Source organism: Anguilla anguilla, chromosome 4, assembly GCF_013347855.1.
Source record: "Anguilla anguilla isolate fAngAng1 chromosome 4, fAngAng1.pri, whole genome shotgun sequence".
Taxonomy (NCBI): Eukaryota; Metazoa; Chordata; class Actinopteri; order Anguilliformes; family Anguillidae; genus Anguilla; species Anguilla anguilla.
The window spans coordinates 51,443,591-51,459,806 of NC_049204.1; the positions used below are offsets into that span (position 1 = coordinate 51,443,591).

The following is a 16,216-nucleotide window of genomic DNA, read 5'->3' on the forward strand; positions in this document are numbered from 1 at the left end:
GCTAACTGTCAGAAGGCGTATTAGCACAGCTGTCACGAGCCGGCGGACATTTTAACGGCCCTCGGCCCTGCTGCTGAGGGCCCCCCTGCCCTCGACCGGAAACACATCCGTCACCGCGGATCCACTCGATCGCATTTCTTCAAAGCTCGTCTGTCCGTTCCTCCGTCCGACGGCCTGATTCTCTCATTAGGACCCGGGGCCCGTGCGGTGTCCGAGAGGTTAGGGAGCGCTGTAAATACTTGTAAACAGTTGGGGGGGGGGGGGGGGAATTCCTGAGGGGGTGTCGTTCCCTAATATCTGGAGCAGTGTCTGTGCCACGCTTTTCACCAGGACAGCCGGAGGCAGCTCTCCCCGTTCAGCTGCGCTCAACGCAGTGCAACAACAACAGACACAGCACAGACGACCCGGGGGTTTCCACCCACCCACAGTTTGCCCAGGCATTGCGCTCGCAACGAAAGAACGCGGTTCAGAAATCAAGTCACGTTCGATCCTCCTCTTTTAAAGGTTACATAAACTGCTAAACAACTCTGCAGATCTGACCTTAATTGCATGGCCAGATCAGTCCCCTTACAGGCAAAATAACCATAACCAGACATTAACATGAGGAAACCTAAATAAGGGACCCGCGACTGTTTCCCTCTTAAGTTGCTAAATGAATGATTGGCCCCCTCAAGGTGGTATAATGGTATCTGTGGTATAAGACTGGAGCGGAGAAAAAAACTAAAACAATGAAGAGTTAGTCACTAGCTGTTTGTTTTAACCATGGGAAAAAAAATCACAGAATTATATATTTTTTTAAATAAAAGAGACAAAAAAGAAATACAATGTCAGAGAGACTGTCTGTGAAAGCCCACGCTGGCTGGCGGGTCACTGTGACAGATGTATACGGCCTGTGACTGACAGCTTCCAGGGAAGGCGGAGGGAGAGCCGGGGTCTGGTGAGTTATGTTCGTATGTAAAGGAGCAGCGGGGGGCCCGGGGAGGTCGGGGGGGGGGGGGGCCAGACAGATGTAAACTGGGTAATAAAGCGTCAGACGCGGCACAAGCGCGCACAATACGCCGCTGTGCGGAGACGGGGCCCAAAACCTGCCGACCCTTCCGTTTCAGAACGCTCCTAACCCGGGAGACCGGGGCGTCTGCGGCCCCCTTCGTAAAAAACACACGACCCCGCGGACGAAACCAGACACCTGTTCAAAGGTCCCGGGCCTGTTTGCACACCGTCGCGAAGGACGAATAGCTGCAGGCTATCGATCGAAGATACGGAGGCCCGACCGACAACCTTTCGAACCTGTGTATATATTTCTGCCCCACTGAAGACAAGCCTCCAGTCAATTCAAGCGTGGAAACCACTGCAGTATAAATGCAATCTTGAAATGATCCCTGCGAATCTAGACGCCGCACCCGAGCACTTTTTGCATACTTTCACGGACGGGAAAGGTTATAAAAGGCAACTGCTGGGGGATTCAGATAAAATACAGTAACTAAGGAGGCTATCCACAGAATCCAGTCAAAACACTGCTTTTAAAAAAAAAAAAAACAAACAAAAGAAAACATACTGCCCTAAATCATTTTTTCTAGTAGCCTGGCGGAGAGGAGCCCTAACTAAGCAATCAGGATCGCTGTCAGTGGTGTTTCGGAGGGACGGGGAAGACACGCCGTAGAAGGTAGCGCTCTGAGATGTGGTCAGAGAGAGAGAGGGGTGGGGGCGGGGGGTGACCCGTCTGGACGCAGTAACAGTCTCTGGGGAACAGCGCGGCTCTCGGGCGCTCCCAGCCGAGCGGCAGCTCCTTGATCTGCGTGGGACCGCGGAGCGTCGTATTTTACCCACGTCAGCTGTGGGGGGGGGGGGGGGAGTGGGGGGAGGGGAGGGGGGGGGGGCAGGTTATCAGACGGCTCCGCCGGCCCCCTCCCGCCGGCAGGCCGCAAGAAGAGCATGGAAATGGGCGGCGATGGGAAAAGGGCCGCTCGCTAGCTCATTAAGAAAGGATAAAGGCGCACACACATCCGCGTGATGTACTGCGCAATCACTGTGTCAAGAAAACATATGCCCGATTATACCAGGCCTCGGCTTCATTAATCGCTCTGTCTGACGCCCAGCAGTGGGTAAAGTCTTTTTTTCCTAACCGCTAAGTGTCAGTAGCAAACAGCCGCCAGCCAATGGGAACGGGCCATCCAGACTTCAGGGCCTATCATGTGAAAGGAGCTTTCATACGGAACAGAATATCAATCAATGGGGAATCACATTATTAGAAGGTCTATTACAAAACACAAGAGGCTGAATGATGTACCCACTGCAGATATTTCCCATGATAGTTTTTTGTTTTTCCACTGCACAACTTATAATACAGGCCAATCGTTTTCCGCAATGTTATCACGTATTTTTCAGAGATCACTAGTTATAAAAAAATAAAAAACTAGTTTAACTCTGTTGGGATTTACGTATGTACATGCTCATCTGCACCAGTGCACCACCACAGTGGTTCACCACTAAAATCAGCTCTTAAAATGACAACTGCAAGCAAGCCGCCTTATTTTCAGCCGTTTGTCTCCCAGAATGCCTTTCCTTTCCTGACGTCTGTTTGCCGTTTGACGAGCATGAACGCCCGTTTTCAGTTCAAACATTTAATGGCCTCCGATGTCTCGATGCGAGTCGCGACTCTGTCTCTCCCCACCTTAAAGAGGAGGAAGCAAAGATCATCTGTGGGGCTCAAATGATAGGGTTCACCAACCTCGCACGACCTTTGACCCCTCCCACAACTAACACTAAGCTCTTCTTCAAGGTCTCCCGATTCCAATTTCCCGCAAATAGGCTTCTCTATCTCTATGCACGAGTGTCCATTTGCTAGAATGGAACTTCTCAAGAAGAATGTTAAAAATCACACAACTGTACTGACACGTGGCAACATAGCGTGGAAAAATATGACAAAAGTCACAGTCAATACCAGATACGTACAACTTTATAAACAAACCTTTTACAATGAACCGAAATCAAACCTATCGGCATAATCAAGTAACGCAAAGTCGCAGAAAACACATTTGGAAAGATCACATAAAATAAAGTACATTTTAAGCATATGTTCACATCTGCTGAGGAAGAATCTGGAGACCGCTTTAACAAGTGAGGGCTCACTGCTCGGGAATCCGAGCGCATTCCAAGACACGTCAGCAGATGTGCGGCTGAGGACCCCAAGCAGATGGAAATGACCCGTGTTTTCTGTGCGGAAGACAGACAACAGAATAAACAGTTCATACTCCGCGTGGCGCTTGCCCAATGCGCATGCACTCGCTCGTTAACGTAAGTGGGAGTCTGCTTCTTTTCAGCGTCCCGTCATTAGGGAAGACCCTAAATAATGCTGACTCCTCCTTACAATAATAGTGTGCACATTAAATCTATTCATAAATTTAGGCTTGAGCGCTGAAATTTAAACAGGCTGCGCTCCAGCTGGAATCCATCACGTATAACTGCGTAACCTGCCATTAGGTTTCTTTGGATTCGCACCAATAATCGTAGCTGCAAGCGCAGTTATACCGTTCTCTTCACGTAATTGATTTATAACAGTTACATTAAGTCTTCACTCATTGCTAAAAATGATCGCAGAATCCAAGATTTTGACTGACCTTAATGATTCACTGCCGAGCGTTAATGATAGCAGCGTTTTAGCGTGATTCATAAAGGACTCTTAAGCAAGCGAGACTCCATTTCCCACAGCAAGCAATTATACCGAGACAAGGTTCCAGTGCAGCTACACAGGCATTCCGTACACACTCAAAGATGTTCTCACTTAAATCTTGGAAGAGTTGGACAACCCTTCCAAGATGTTATCTTTCTTCAACAGCGTTTAGGCCTTATAATTATAACAGCATGCATTTGCAGAACTTTCCCTAACACGCTCTCTAATACGGAGGGGGAAAAAAAGGTTGTTAATTCCAAATATAACTACCTGAAGAGCTGCATATATGGAAATATATTAGATTCCGTTCTGCTTGTATAACACCGGTCAATAACCGTATGCTGTGTCACCGTTTGCTTTTCTCTATAATACCGACAATGTAGGACAGACAAAGCACTGGCAAGAGCTGCAGTGTTCATTCGGATCTATACGGCAGTTGCTTAATAGCTCCTCCTGTTAAAACACTGGGGATTGGGCAGCGATGCCCCCCCCCCCCCCGTGGTCTGGTGCTGCGGCCGACAGCACAACAGACCGCAGATTGACCGCGGGGGGAGGGTCTGAGTTTTCCGAGACTGTCCTATCAGGTGGCGGCAGCTAACGATGCCAGGTGCGAATTAAGCACACTCCTCTGGCTGAACGCACTTTGAGGACAGAGTGTACCTGTTTGTTTGGGCTCTTCCCAAATGGCGGCGGGAAGCCACAGAGGTGGGACTGCTTTGCTGGAAATTCCATTTGGCACAAAAGAGAAGCCAGGACATAATAGGGTGGGTTCATAAAGAAAACAAAATTAAAGCCTGTTTCAATATTGAATCATTTGTTGCTTGCTTTTGAACAACTTTTTCAAAACCTGTCACTAATTCTTATTCTTGTTGTTGTTATATCAGTAATGCTGAGTGACTTTTTTGGCAATATGATTTGACTGATGCTTCACTGTCATAATTAATAAGCCTGGGTGCAATTCTAAGGGCCAATACTACGCAAGCAGTGGCATTAGTTTCACTCATACACATGCAACCACAGATCACACAGCTGGCCACCAGCATAAGAAAGGAAATATAAAATAGAGGGACTATAGCATAAGAAATGCAATCCACTACGCAAATCTTCACATAAACACTGAGGTCAGGAAACAGGAGAAGGAAAAAATGATAGAAAGCAGGGACACAAACAGCCCTGTTGAGAACATCTAATGGAGGACACGTTGGATGTTGATACAGAATGCACGAAGAAAGTCTAGAATAAGCCATGTACTGTAATGTAGCCAGAACCAGAGGCACGTGTTGCCAAATTCTCTTGGATCACAGAATTCCACACAGTCAAATCATGGAGAAAACAAATGGGACTGAAATAAAAATTAATTACAATAATAAAAATGGAGAGACGAGAGTAACTGAAATATAGACAACTTCCAGGGCTAACAGTAAAAGTAATCATCACTCTACTCAGACTGTTATTGTATTTATGTATGGCTTCCATGACGCCAGCCAAAAGCTTATTAATATCATCTAAAACTGCAGTCCAATCGCACTTGCAAGCCAGATGGAATCATTTTCCTGATATTATCATGCATGGATTTAAAAGATTGACATGGTAGATAAAATTATATTGATGCTCTTTGTGCAGTGAAGGTACGATGACATAGCCTACCTATTAGTGGCATGTTTGACTGAATAAACCTTTAATTTAAGGTTTTCAACAGACATAATAGCTTATATGGTTGTCTTGACCACAAAGTTACATGGCCACGGTTTCCAGCTGCATATAAACTGACGCAATCCATTTAATAAAATCTCAGAAACAAAGCTATCCCTTTTAAGACACTTACGATAGAAGCATATTGCTTTACACCTGCTTTTACAGCAACTGCCAGTTGACAGGCATTGGGGATCTCTCTGAAGTTTAGTTGCAGTACTTGCAATTAAACACACATTTAACTTGAGTTCGAAAAGAATAAGCAAAATATTTTTAGCTAAAATTTTCATTAGGCTAAAGGCATTTGTGACTATGCATTTGAAACCAAAGGAAATTATTGAGCAGAACGTATTAGGGGCACACGTAATCACCGGCTAGTGCACTGTACACTGCTCGTCATGTCCAACCATGTTCTTGGGCTACACTACCTTGGTGAACAACCCTGGACGTCTTTGGAGCGAATTTTGAGTATTTGTGAAACATTTTAATCATTACTGCTTAACTAGCACAAATAGTCAATGTTTAGGAAATTAAATATTTAGGGGACCTGCATTCTGTTGATAAGACACACGTGAGGCAAACATATTACCAATGAAGGCAGCAGAGAACTGGCAGCAATGCGGGGCCCCCAGATCTGCAAGCCCTCCAAGGGATGGCACAGGTGCGACAGGGACGCAGCAGCGCCGCCGGCTAGCCTGGCAGCTCTGGCTCTGCCCGTCATCTTAATAAAGAGCCCCGAGCCGGTTTTCATCTCTTCATATTTCCTGCACGAAGGTAAACATCAATCGGTGCGTTCCCGCCGCGCCGGGCGGCTCGGGTTACGCGGGGCACAAAGGAGAACGGGCAGCAGATGAAAAGCAGCAGATGGAGCTCGCCCGGGCGCAGTCCAGGGGCCGGGCCCCGTCGCTAGGCTACCGAGCCAGCGCGACAGATAGCGCCAGGACAATCAGAGCTATCAAATGGCAGTTCATTGAAGTGGCTAAACGGAAATTAATTGAACTTTTTTTTTTCTTTGGGGGTTGGGTTTGGGGGGTGGATGGGGGGGTGGGTTTGGTTCATACCTGCCTGGTTGCTTTCTGTGAGGCATAAAGTAATATCCAGCCTGAGAGAGGAAGCTGATTAGTGACTTGATGGCAGAAGTGCTGGCATGTGGATGAGTAATGGACTGAGGCCAGATCAATAAGGCTGCACAGAACAGGGCTTTTCACATGGCTGTTACTGCCCTGTATGTGCTGCACATGGACCGGCATCTTTCCCTTCCCAGCCTGCCTACCACACCTGCGCTTCCCCTCTCTCCAGCCCTGCAGGTACTACCTGGAGGAAATGCAAACGTGGTTAAAATACTGACTCTGCAACGTGATAAATATTTGAATTGATTTCGATTTTTTTTTTGTCCTGACTGCATATTGGCTGGTCTACACAGGGGACGCAATTATCCTTTCCTTTGAAGGATTGTACTGGCAGCTAGAGAACAGAAAGAAAAAGCAGAAAGGCCGAAGAGATAAAACGCAAACCCACCAGGGCGCCCGTGAATATCGATGCCCCTCATACAAACCGGCAACTAAAGAAATGCGAAATTCTTATGTAACGTTGACACGGGGGGTTCCATGAAACCTGGCGGGGGGAACGGGGTTGGGAGGCAGGTGTGGATGAATGGCCGACTCTCACACGGACCCTACCCAGGGGGGGGGGGGTAACACAAAGGGCTCTTCAGAGGGCCCGTGCGATCTTCGCCCGGCGCTCTGGGCAGAGTTCCCACAGAGATTCCCTTCTCCGCCCCACCTCTCTCCCGGCTTGGCCAGGGTCCTCAGGGGGCAGCCGGCCGACTGGAGAGGGCCCCGCCCGTTTGCGGGCCCCGCCGCTCCACGGTCCCGGCAGGCGGTGGAGCTGAGGGAGTCCAGCCTGCGCTGCCGGTATCTCCCCGCCATGACGACCATGAGGGACCGCATGCGCTCTCCGCCATTTTACCCCCGCCATTACTTCTGCCCTACTTCCCAATACGGGCCACGTCAGCAACATACAGTAAAACGAATGGGGAACACACGCTCCCCGCCCTTCCCCTGTCAGAGTCCCTGAGACCGCTACCTGCCCGAACGCTGAGCCTTCAGCCTTAGCTGTGCGGACAGGCGTCTATATCTTACCCAAAAAAAACACCCAGTGACTTGGGAAACGTTCAGAAACACGGCAGTCTGAGCCGCGTTCAGTGTCCGTGCCTCAAATAATGTTGGGAACTCATAAGATAAACTCGTATCATAAAACATTTGGATTCGTAAACACATCCTTCTCTTGTACGGGGTATTTCTAAACAAGCTGGTTTCGGCTGTATGATTCCAGCACGCTCGTAGGAGAGCGTGCTGCAGCACTGATCCAGCGCTAGTCTGTGGAATCCCTCTGCACTCCCACACACTGCATGCTAAAGAAAACGTCTGGTACGAGAGTGCTGGTAATCAACTCCATTGCATGTCCATGTCTCATGTTTATATCTCCAACAGTAGGCCGAAAACGTATGAAACAGTACCGTGTTCGATGACACTGCTGACAGTTTCCAAACTTACACCCCCAAGCAAGCCATGCTGCTTTGTTTGGGGGTGTAGTTTCATTTCAAATGGAACTCTGGAATCTGGAGCACGAAAACGAACTGTCGTGACCACCAGGGACCTCAGATGTCGTAAAAACCGCCAAAACCAAAAAATGATGGATAGCGGTGCGGTAATTAACGGGGTTGGGAGCTGTAATTCTTAGGAAATATTTCTTTGGCCCACCCATCCTGTGTCTCACTTCGGCGTAACCACAGTTTCCCCAAATGAAGGACAGCTTGGAGAAACGTGACGCTTTTCTACTGATCCGCCCTCAAAGGCTCCTCCTCCAGGCACACCGTCCCGTCGTGTTCAGAAACCCTTCTCCTCCAGATCCTGTCCCACAGAAATCAAACACTCGCACTATTCACCTTGCAGAACGCCAGCGCAACACGCAGCTGACTAAATGTTGCGTGGTACGCAACCAGGAAACTGACTAAATGGCTAAAGTTCTCATTTGTGACATTTACACTTCGCGACTGACATCTAAAATGCTGCGCGCTCAAAACAGTTGAGATATTGAATTTCACCATCAATAGGTTACCTCAGTTCCCTAATCACAACAACGGCCCTGTTAACTGCCCAAAGCCTCCATTAGCAAAATGAGTTATCTGACATGAAAGCAGTGAAACCCAGCCCGCAGGAACCAAAGAGCTCCGAGATGAATGGTGACATTTATTCCGCATCACCGCCGTCATCACTCTGAAATCTTCAATTAAAGTTTTCTCCCGGTCGTGAATTTAAATACCACCGGCGGGTGGCAGGAAGACTCGAGGTGAGTCACGGGCATGACATTTAAAAAGAGAAACCGCACTGTTTTGCAACGCACTTCCCATTGACACGGTAAGCCTATCCATTTAAATGCTTGCCACGTTTTTTTTACATGCACCGCAATAGCCGTGGCTGTGGTGCAGAAATACTACGTTAAACACGTTCATTCGATATTTGTTTAGGTTACCGGAGCGGGATAATAGCAAATGCATTTGCTCGTAAGGTAAGCCGTGGGACTGGAAAGCTTCTGAGCTATAGTTTGAACGTACAGAACACTGCACAACTACGCTATTGGTCATTATCCCAAAAAGGACGACTGAGCACTCTAAACTGCATGAAACTGCTATAATGATCCATAAGCACTAAAGAGAACTGCTCTTCCCAGTCAATCGTCCGCTCCTGCGGCTGCAAACGATGCGAGCTGCGGCCCCGGTTGATGCAGTGCTGGATTCCGCGGGTCAGGACGCGCGCGTTAATACCGAACAGCAGCGCAGGCCCTGTTCAAACGCCTCTCAGCGGGCCCTACGCCGGGACGCCGAGGTGAGCGCGAGCGATCGGGCGGAGCTCCAGGTCCCCGCTCCGTCGCCCGGTGCAGCTGTCCTCCCTAACCCGAAACCTCACGTCCTCCGTGTTCACATCAGGACCCTGCCACGCCGCGTCATCGGGTTTCAGAGAGCAGGAGGACTCAGAGCGAAACCAGCGGGCGTTCAGAGGAAACGTCCGCAGGTTATGATAAAAACGTCCTCGCTCTCGATTACAGAGAGCATCTTTCTCCGTGTCGCCGGGGCGATCTCGTTCGCATGCGCGTGAGCACCGGCACACGGACCCGCCCACAGGCCCGCGTGTATGCCGTGTGATGCGGGTGCCAGACTTGTGCACGGGTACGAGAGCAAAGTAATCTATTTACATTCCCCAGAGAAACATTTACCAACATGTTTGCTAACATGTTAAATAAGGGACGCACGCACACGCACACAAACACTCACACACACACACACACACACACACACACACACACACACACACAGAATTGTCCTCACTCTACTTCAGCACAGGGAACTAATAGGCTGACGTCTTGCTATGAAACGTGAATGCGTCACTCCCCGGTGGTGCTGGGAGTTCGGCTCCACGGCCTCGCTCTCTCCGTACCTGGAAGCCCTGAACGTGGGCCAGGTAGTCCAGCTGCTGGGCCGGCTGCACGGAGGCGCAGCCCAGCGCGGGGGCCCTCCCCTTCAGGCCCGAGGCGTCCGCCGTCGGGGGGGTCCCGTTCAGCAGCAGCTCCCTGGCCATGGCCGCCGCCGCGCTGCCGTTGCCGGCGCCGCCGTAGAAGGGGGCCGCGCCCTGGCTGGGGTCGTTGGGGGTCAGGTAGTTCGCCGGGGCTCCTCCTGGGCCGGCTTTGTTCCTGCTGGCCTCCATCTCCTGGTACACGTCAGGGGACAGGTGGAGGATTCCCTTTTGAGCTGGGGGGGGGGGGGGGGGGGGGTCGGATGCAGAGAGAGAGGGAGAGAGAGGGAGGGGGGAACCGTTAGCGCTCATGTCGTTTCCCGGGGAAGTGATTTAAGCGCGCGCGCCGCCGCCGCCACCGCTCGGTGCCGGGAGAACCCCGCGCGCTGGCGCTCCATCTGGTCGCCGGCGTGGGATTGGGTCGCGGCCCACGGGGATGGGACAGCCTCGCTGGCTCTGGCGAGCCACACACAAACGAGCAGCTGCTGTACAGCTCAGACCGGCCACCCCCAAAGCCCCAGCAGCCATTGCATTTTTAAGGATGTCCAAGCTGTGCTTCAATGTAAAAAGCAGCACTTAAAAAATGAAAAACATGCCGTGTGATTTACCAAGCAAACACAGACCTCTGCGGTCCCAACAACTTCCATATCTGGGCATCTCTAACATTATGTTACATTGTGATATTATACACAGAAAATACCCAAATGAAGGGTGACTTCCAGAGTTTACAGAGTACATTTTATCACTGCAGAGTTTTGCTCAAGGGTAAAAACGAAAGTGAGCCACTAGTACACGCACATGTAAAGGAATTAAAAAATGTTCTTTCGTTCTGGCGGACCAGAGGTACGTCTGGGTTTTTGGTCCACATACATCTCCTAATTACATAAACTGGTAAATGATTATGCTAAACTGACATGGGTGACTCTGGCACCTCGCCTATTCAGACTGTAACTTCTGGACTGGGGGGAATGCCACCTAAAAAACCAACACAATGATTCTCACTTCAAGATCTGTCACTGTAAAGAACCCTCTAGTAAGTGAGCTCTCATCTCTTACACAAAAGCCCTGGGTGGCAGGGTTTCCATTCTCAGTCAGGGCACTGTCAGTACTGTGATCCCTTCTCTATCAATAGCCTTCTCTGCTTTCCCCCTGTCTGAATGAGCTGAGAGCATTCAGAAATACACGAGGAGGGCAGGCTGTGCGTTCTTATTTAAAAACAATCGTAACCGTATCCCTTTTTCATTTTTGGGAGGAAATCCCCTTTAAGGTCTTGGACAGAACAAAGTGGATCTGAATCTGTAGTAGTGCAGTAAGGGAGGCCGCTGCCCGGGTTATGGATTTAGTTTTCTCATAAAAATACAAGCGGACACAAATTTAATTTACAATGCACCTCCCAACGATGCTAATCTACGGTCGCTATCAAAACAGGTGAACGAGCCCAGCGATGCACTGCCTTGTAATGGAGCTCTACGGAGCACAGCCATGGTCCGGTCAGTTCAGGTCACAGAACGCGGGCCGCCGATGACGCCAGCGCCTTCGGGACGGAACGGAAAGTGCTTCAGAAACGTGACCCGGGTCACTCACTCCGTGTGCCCTGACGCAGCGCTCAGAACTTCTCGTTTTTTGGGGCTCCGTTAATATTTTTGCGCTGGCAAAGGAAACGCACGCAACCTTTAAAACTGCAGACGAGATCGCTGGAGGTTGGGGGAAAACAGCTGTCACGAGTAGAACAGCTGGTCAATGCCATTACGGTCAGGGCGGGGGGGGGGGGGGGGGGGGGGGGCAGGGGGGGGGGAGACCCACTGCTTCCTGTTTGTGTTTGTTAGACAGAGCATTCCAAGAGAGCAGCCAGGCCTCGGCTTTTTATTCTGCACGGAATCACAATCCTCTCATTCAGCCACAGACGCTTTCCAAGGAGCCAATTAGACCGAGTTTTTCTATGCGCTGTGTAATGACAACCGCTTCTCATGTGACACCAACTGGACTAAGCACATACTTTCACATCTCAAATCAATGCATGATCAAATGTCTTTGAAAAAACCCTTTGCCAACCACACGTATACTTTGCACTTATACGTAAGAACACTTTTCTTCCTAAAGCTTTTCTTACCGAATCTTGAAGGAAATAAAACGCTGGAATCATGAGAACAAGTATCTTTCACATCCCTGTTTTTCATGCTCTTTTGATATTTTGTTTATGAAGCACACAAATAGTTATTGTCATGTTCTCACATACAGTCAAATGAATAAAAATTGAGACAGTGCCCCAATTTATAAACATATCATTCAGTGTTTTATCTCAAATTTAATGTGCTGGAGTACAGAACCAAAAAAGAGAAAAACTGTGCCACTGTCCCATTACTTATGCATTTAACAGTACAGAGGTGGATAATTAAGCATACCAAGACAATGTTTTAAAAATTATTTTATAAAAAACTGGTCAGCCTCCCTCGAAACTTTAAACGACCAACAGCTGGACTCAGTAGGTGAAACAGTAGGCCCACATTCACTATGGCTGAGAACCAAAGCTACATTCGATCTTAATGAGAGGGAAATTAACAGGCTCAAATGACGAATGCCCTGCGCAGATACGACGTCAGGGAGGAGGAAACAAGGTGGAGAAGGCGTTAGCCAGCAGGAGTCGAATGGCAACAGTGCAGCAATCCCATGCTTTCCTGGGCACCTTCCACTGTTTTCAGTGCCCCGCCCGAAATGACGGGCTCCTCCCTGGAAGCGCTCGTTCGAGAGGAGGGCGGTGCGCCTGATTTGAAACAGATAGCCGCTGAAGCCTAATCTGTAAATCAAAACTACGAAGCAAGACGCTAAGATGCTAACGTCGACAAAAAAAGAGGCACACATCAGGAAATGAAATAAGGCGAACCGGACTGACGAATCCCTGCTGCGGTGCTCTCGGGGGGGGGGGGGGGGGGAGGATGTTTTTTTTGGTGACAGAGCCGTAATCACTTCTGCATGTAGCCGAGTCTCAACTGGGATGAAAACTCAATTACAACACGAGGTGCCAGTGAACATACAGTACACTCTTATACAACTTGGCGCTGGATGGAACTGACGCAGCCTCTCTTTCAGTGGTTACAAAGGCTCTGCTCTTTTTCTCTTTCCTCATCCTTGTCATGTTCGCTGCTACGGTTGCTTACCGCAGGACTCCAGCCTTTCGCTATGGAGGTACCACAGCAGCCAGCCATTTTCCTCCATCTCGCATGCCCAATAGCACTCAAGTGCCAATGCCGGGCCCAACACACTGTCAGCCCCAACGTCCCAGTGAGACGGGACGAGGCTGGTATGACAGAAAGAAAACACCCATAATGCAGCCCCGGAATAATGAAATGCAAGTCACGGAAGCGGGAATCCCGCGATGACTGACAGAATCATTCACCTGCTCCTGCGCTAAGCCGGGATAGCCTCAGTAACATGCTTGTTCTCCTGCGCTAGCTTTGCCATTGAACTGAAGCCTGGGATATGCGGCAAAAACTCTTTTGAAAGCGACAAGTATTTTCTGGTTTGGGGACTCGGGAGAGCTAATGAGCCGATTTGGACAGGAGCGGAGAATGAGATGAACCGTGGCCGGGAAGCGATGCTCTTCCAGGAAGCGGACAAATCCGGAAAATGAAGCATCGATGCCAGGGAAGACTGTCCGCGACTCTGCGTGCATCCCTAAAACAGCATCTGTCACAATCGCTATCGGTTTCCACACTTCAATTAGCCCAACATGCCTGAAACCTCCTGCAAATTTGTTTACCAAAACTGAGAAGATCATTTAAACAGTATATCAGCAGAAGCCCAACGAGAGCCAAGGTCTTCATCACAGTTTACAGCACGGGGAAGACATAAAAAAATATACAACTGTTACAAATCACGTTGGCTGCTTTCACAAACCCTCCTGGAATATCAGTACAGCTCTGTGTCGAGAGTGTTAAGCACTGCAAATGAAAAATACCGACTCACTGCACATTCAGGGTTAATAAAAAGATTGTAGCTATTTGTCATACCTTTGCAAATGTTTATCAGCCTCTCCCTTCAGTAGATGCTTTCTGAATGAATGTTTCTGGACACGGTGCACGTCGTTCAGGAGATAACACGATTTAGCCTTCCGGCATTCAGGCTAAGTGGATCAAAGCCATGTCTGCGCTCACGACAATCTCTGCCATCAATCGAGCCTTCAGCGCGCAGTTCATTACAATCAGCGCACACCCTACGGACATGGGAAACTGCACGTCCCCGGCTGCGTCTCCCAAATCCTGAGCGACAGGCAGCGGACAGGCGCTGGGAAGCTTGGGGTGGCGGTGGCGGTGGCGGTGGTGGTGGTGGTGTGGGGAAGGGGGTGGGGGGGAGTGTATCACCGTTATTAAGACCTCAAACCCCCCCCCCCTACCCGGGATGGCACTGATGTGCCAGTGCTCCACGCACATAAGACCAGCTCAATGGCCCCCGTTGCGCAAACAGCCCCCCATTTAGCAGTCAGACAGATTAAATGGGTGGACGTCACCCCACAATGCGCCACCTGACAGGAGACCAGAAGAAGAGGAGACGCACTCACTGTTGCTCGCCGCTTCGGGAAAAGCGCCCTTTTGTCCGTTCCAGCCTTTGTCGTCCATCTGCTGTAAAACAGAAAAAGTGTGTGGGGTGGGGGGGGGGGGGGGGGGGGGGTGGGGGGAACTGCATCAGTGGTTGCCTCCTATTCAACCGTGTCAAAACGGTTCCTCCTCACTGTTCTGCTTATAAAGAGGAGAGCTCTCCAACTCTACGAAAAATGGGCCTAATTGAGTAAGAGCGGCTAAACAGCCAAACAACCTGCGGAAAGACCTATTTAACTTATAAAGCACAAGACCGAACAAGCCGTCCTTAGCCAGGAGTAGGGCTTCTGCTTAACAAGAGAATACGATCACTGCCGACTGCTGCCACAGCCATAGCTGTGACAGCTACAAATAAACGCTCATTTATTATAAACCTCAGTGGCGACATGCGCATACGCAGTAGCAGGCTAGCGCAGCACAGACCTTATCCGGAGGAGTCTGCACAGTGCTGGAGGCTTTGTATCCGAGCTGCAGCAGCATGGCCTCTGCTGCATTCCTCTTGGACACTTTCTTATTGGGTCCCGTTCCTGTGGTCACCTCACTGCCCACTTTCACCTGCGTGCGGCACAGGACAGCGTCTCAACACCAGTCCACCCCACTCACACCAGACATTTTACAGACAAGGTATTGGCTACATGGGGCGGCGGTGTAGTATAACGGGTAAGGAGCTGGTCTTGTAACCTAAAGGTCACAGATTCGATTCCCAGGTTTGACACTGCCGTTGTACCCTTGAGCAAGGTACTTAACCTGGTACTTTACCTTAAAGCAAGGTAATTGCTTCAGTGTACATCCAGCTGTATAAATGGATGCAATGTAAATGCTATGTAAAAATTTGTGTAAGTCACTCTGGATAAAGGCGTCTGCTAAATACCTGTAATGTCATGTACATGAGAAAAAAAAGACATCTTACAAATCTCTCATCAATTTGTTTTTCTCAAATTATGCTTCTTTCTTCAGATTGTAAAGGTTCTACTAGTGCGGACTCTGCAAAGGTCAAATGTTCTGGCTTTTCATTAACACAACATTAAATGTTTTTTGCAATGTAGCAAAATCAGATGTTTACCCAATTACACCACAAATGCTAAGTCAAACACTTCAGCTTCTCAGAAATGCAATGTTTTTGTTTGTTTGTGTTTGTTTCTGGACAGCAGTGCCTCTATAATTACAGCTTTTCTTGCCAAGGTGAACACAAACTAAGAGCTGCACAATTGGTACAATGTGACAGAAAATGAAAAGTCAACAGAGCTTCACAAAAACAAATAAACTAAAGCCAGAAAGATAGAACTGCAGTAAGAGTCCAGCAATCCTGAAAAAACGAATAAATAAATCAACATGCCTTAATGCACGATGCTTCAGCAATACAAATAACGGACAAGAAAATCACATTTCCGTGTCTGAATTTATAAATTTCTTCAAAACCCTCGAAGCGAATAAACAATAATTCATGGTTGGCATATAATAAAACATCGTGTTTTCTAGCATTTGACCACAGTACTGATTTGTAGCAAGTGTTGCATTAAATAACCCCCGGAAGAAAAAAACTCATTTATACACACGACGTAAGCAGGAACAATGTGGAAACTTTAGAAGCAACCAGGACTTACAAAAGCAACACACTAAACCAGGGAGCTAATGCCTCCTTAAAAGAAGCATGAAGAATTGCTTTGAGCCAGAATGGCCGTGTGCTGAGA

At 48.9% G+C, this 16,216-nt stretch overlaps 1 protein-coding gene across 8 annotated transcripts in view; it reads right to left on the reverse strand.

Moving 5' to 3' along the window:
• The window catches only part of stau2 (staufen double-stranded RNA binding protein 2), an 82,561-nt gene that overhangs the window by 30,900 nt on the left and 35,445 nt on the right, over window positions 1–16,216 (reverse strand). For 6 of the 8 annotated variants that reach the window (XM_035414858.1, XM_035414855.1, XM_035414862.1 and 3 more), the window contains exons 10-12: window positions 14,949–15,080; window positions 14,489–14,549; window positions 9,859–10,169 (exon numbers count right to left, since the gene is read on the reverse strand). In XM_035414858.1, the coding sequence (XP_035270749.1) occupies window positions 9,859–10,169; window positions 14,489–14,549; window positions 14,949–15,080 (504 nt within the window). The remainder of the gene's footprint in view (window positions 1–9,858; window positions 10,170–14,488; window positions 14,550–14,948; window positions 15,081–16,216) is intronic. The other 2 variants (XM_035414859.1, XM_035414856.1) reach the window with 1 other exon arrangement.